At 37.2% G+C, this 2,978-nt stretch overlaps 1 protein-coding gene across 1 annotated transcript in view; it reads right to left on the reverse strand.

The window, feature by feature from the left end:
- Positions 1–143: 143 nt before the first annotated feature.
- LOC101852980 (F-box/WD repeat-containing protein 7) overlaps positions 144–2,978 on the reverse strand; it is a gene marked incomplete in the record, with an annotated part of 54,789 nt that continues 51,954 nt past the window's right edge. The window contains 1 exon segment of the mRNA XM_005090782.3: positions 144–2,837. Within this exon segment, the coding sequence (XP_005090839.3) occupies positions 2,709–2,837 (129 nt within the window).

The raw sequence follows: 2,978 nt of genomic DNA on the forward strand, positions 1-2,978 counted from the left end.
ACACACACACACACACACACACACACACACACACACACACACACACACACATAACATACGTACACGATACTCACGATGCCTCACGTTTTACTTTGACATTTTGTATTTAAAGACCTTGAAAAACACAAAACAGCAAGACAGGAAACTTTCTATTTTCTTTTTATTTCAATACCTAAATCGAATTATAGATCAGACAGGAGCAAACACTAACTTCACAACCTGGCAACACTGAACATGTACACTAGTCAGTAATCATTGATCACACATGTTATTAAAATATAAATAATATTTGAAACTATGGATACTATTAATATATACAACAGCACTACCATTTTCACACACAAACAAGGATCATTAAAGAAGCAGACACTGTGACATAATCATTCAGACACAGAGTAGTCTACGTTGAAAATCTCTCACCGCAATCTTTATCATTTATGTCATTCTTATGACACGTATTGATATTTGGCGATGTTTGTATATTTGTCATTTCAAACTGTATACAACAACATAACAGGGTTTAACAGGGTAAAACACAGGTACTACATAATAGCGAATATTTGGTATATAGGTATATTATGATAAAAGCGGCTGCCTTTACACGGAAACTGATTTGTTCGTTTTAACGAAGGAAGCAACGAGACAGCCTACGGGCATACGAGGCTTTGTTTTATTGCTTATAATACAAAACTAAAGTAAAGTAATTGTACGCATGCTTTGGGCATTTTTTACAACACAAAAAGTAGTTTTTCACGTCTCTATAGACACAATTCATATAATTAAGGAGGCTGGCTTCGGTCCCGCCTAAAAGGACCAACTCGAGCTGAAAGGGATGCAACGTCCCAGCTGAGAGAAGGATATGCTCGATAAAAATTCTCCCCACACGAAAATTGAACTCAAGTCTTCTGCGTGCTACGACTAAGGCCTAACCGCTATACCACAAACGATCAAAATTCCTGCGTTGGCTGTTTACAAGTAACATAATCGTTGGTGCTCTCCCTATAAACACATGTACTGCATTTTCAAAACATTAATCAAAATAAATTTGTCTCTGGACGCAGTAGTGCCCAGTGCAGAGCACTGAAACGCTTGAAAAATGAACTTACTTATACTTCTATGTGAGAAAAGGCTCAAATAATGGGTTCAATTTATGGCAAGCTGGAATTCAATGAAAGATTTGACATTTTCCAAATGCAGAGGCACGAAAGCGGGTCCGAGTTCGTTCTAAATGATTTTCCGAACCTCTGGTATCCTAGTAGTATCGAAAATGAGCAAATTAGAGGCAATGGCACGTAGAATGCTAAATTTTGCAGCACAATAATACAACACGACAAAATAAGAAAAACAATCGTAGGACTGAAGAAAGGCGGCTAAAAAAAGTTTTTGAACGTTGTTTAATTATAATCTCGACAGATTTACCTCGCTATTTGCTTGTTTATTTTCATACATACTTTTGGGGGAAGGGATATAATATGTTCTCTTCGGAGTTCAATAAATGAGAAACTTGCGAATTATTCACTTTCGGTTGATTTTGATACGGGCAGGCTTTATGTGATGGAAGGTGACCCTTTTTTAAAAAGAAATTGAGAAATCCTGAACAAGAAGAATACCAAGCAAAATGCTACCAGAATGCTTACGGAATAAAATGAATATCAGAAAGCTTTCAAACCACTTGCCTACATTAGTTACCACTTTATTGTAAACATTCCATACTCCCATCGGCTTTGAAAACTAAACTTATGTCTTTCGCGTGCAACGGTGAAGAGCCTAACCATTCCATCACAGATGCCGATATATTATGCTGGTCAAGAGCAATCAAAAAATAAATTAATCGTCCTTGAACACCACTGGACATGGCTCCTGCCCATGACACAACACAGTGTCCCCCACTTCTTACCAAGGACGGAATGCTTTAGACAATATCACAAATGAAGAGGATTGTCTAGAAAATAACAAACACATGCAAAATTACAGCATTTCAACAACAACAAATTCGTTTCCCCAAAATATGTGATCATCATATCTTTATATTCACTTTGAAAATAGACACCAAACTATCAACACCAATAACTACAAACATGTACCTATTTCAAACAATGCCAATCCTCACACTCAAGAAAAAACTATAAAAGACAATCACATCGCAGTCTGAGATAAAGACAAGCGCGTCTACACAACGGGTACGAAAAAACCCAAACAAAAACAAAAACAAAAAAGAAGCTGACAGGTTCGATAGAAACAAAAGAGAAGACGTGAGGACGTGGTACTGAACCTTTAAGTGGCATCCTCTCATCAACAGGGACCACATGTTATATCGTAACAGACACGATTAAAAAAAAAAAAGTAAATATCTCAGATCTAAGTATTAACAGGAACTTGTTAGTTTTTCAGAATATCCAAAAATCTTGGAAACGCAAAAAATAAACCTAAGATAACAGAACTGTACTGTGAAACAGCGTTAACATGGTTCTGCTCTAGACTAGAGAAAGAACAGTGGACAAAAGAGGAGGTTTAACCATAGTGTGACATAATATTAGGAATCTAATCATAATATATTTCCAAAAAGGCAAGAAATTGATGAGAGCCATTTAATAGATACAAATTGTACACCAGCTAGATATTTTTTTAACAAGTCACTCGAAGTTAGAACCGCAGATAATGACACACGCACTGCGACGCTGGAAGAATTCAGGCAGATCGGATCTACGTCACCAGAATGAGAGCACAGTAAGTGTGCCAGTTTTCTCCGGAGAGGCGGTGATCAGTTTTGTATTTCCTACCCACATCAGGTGCAGCTTGGAGGGATGTCTGTGTAGAACTGTCAGCTTCTTCTGGGCCTGGGGAGCATGTCACGAACATGGGTAAGATAGATACATAGATAGATAGACAGACAGACAAACAGACAGACAGACAGATAGATAGATAGATAGATAGATAGATAGATAGATAGATAGAAAGATAGATAGATAGATAGATGG

The sequence above is a fragment of the Aplysia californica genome, unplaced genomic scaffold, assembly GCF_000002075.1.
Source record: "Aplysia californica isolate F4 #8 unplaced genomic scaffold, AplCal3.0 scaffold00021, whole genome shotgun sequence".
In the NCBI taxonomy this organism is placed as follows: Eukaryota; Metazoa; Mollusca; class Gastropoda; order Aplysiida; family Aplysiidae; genus Aplysia; species Aplysia californica.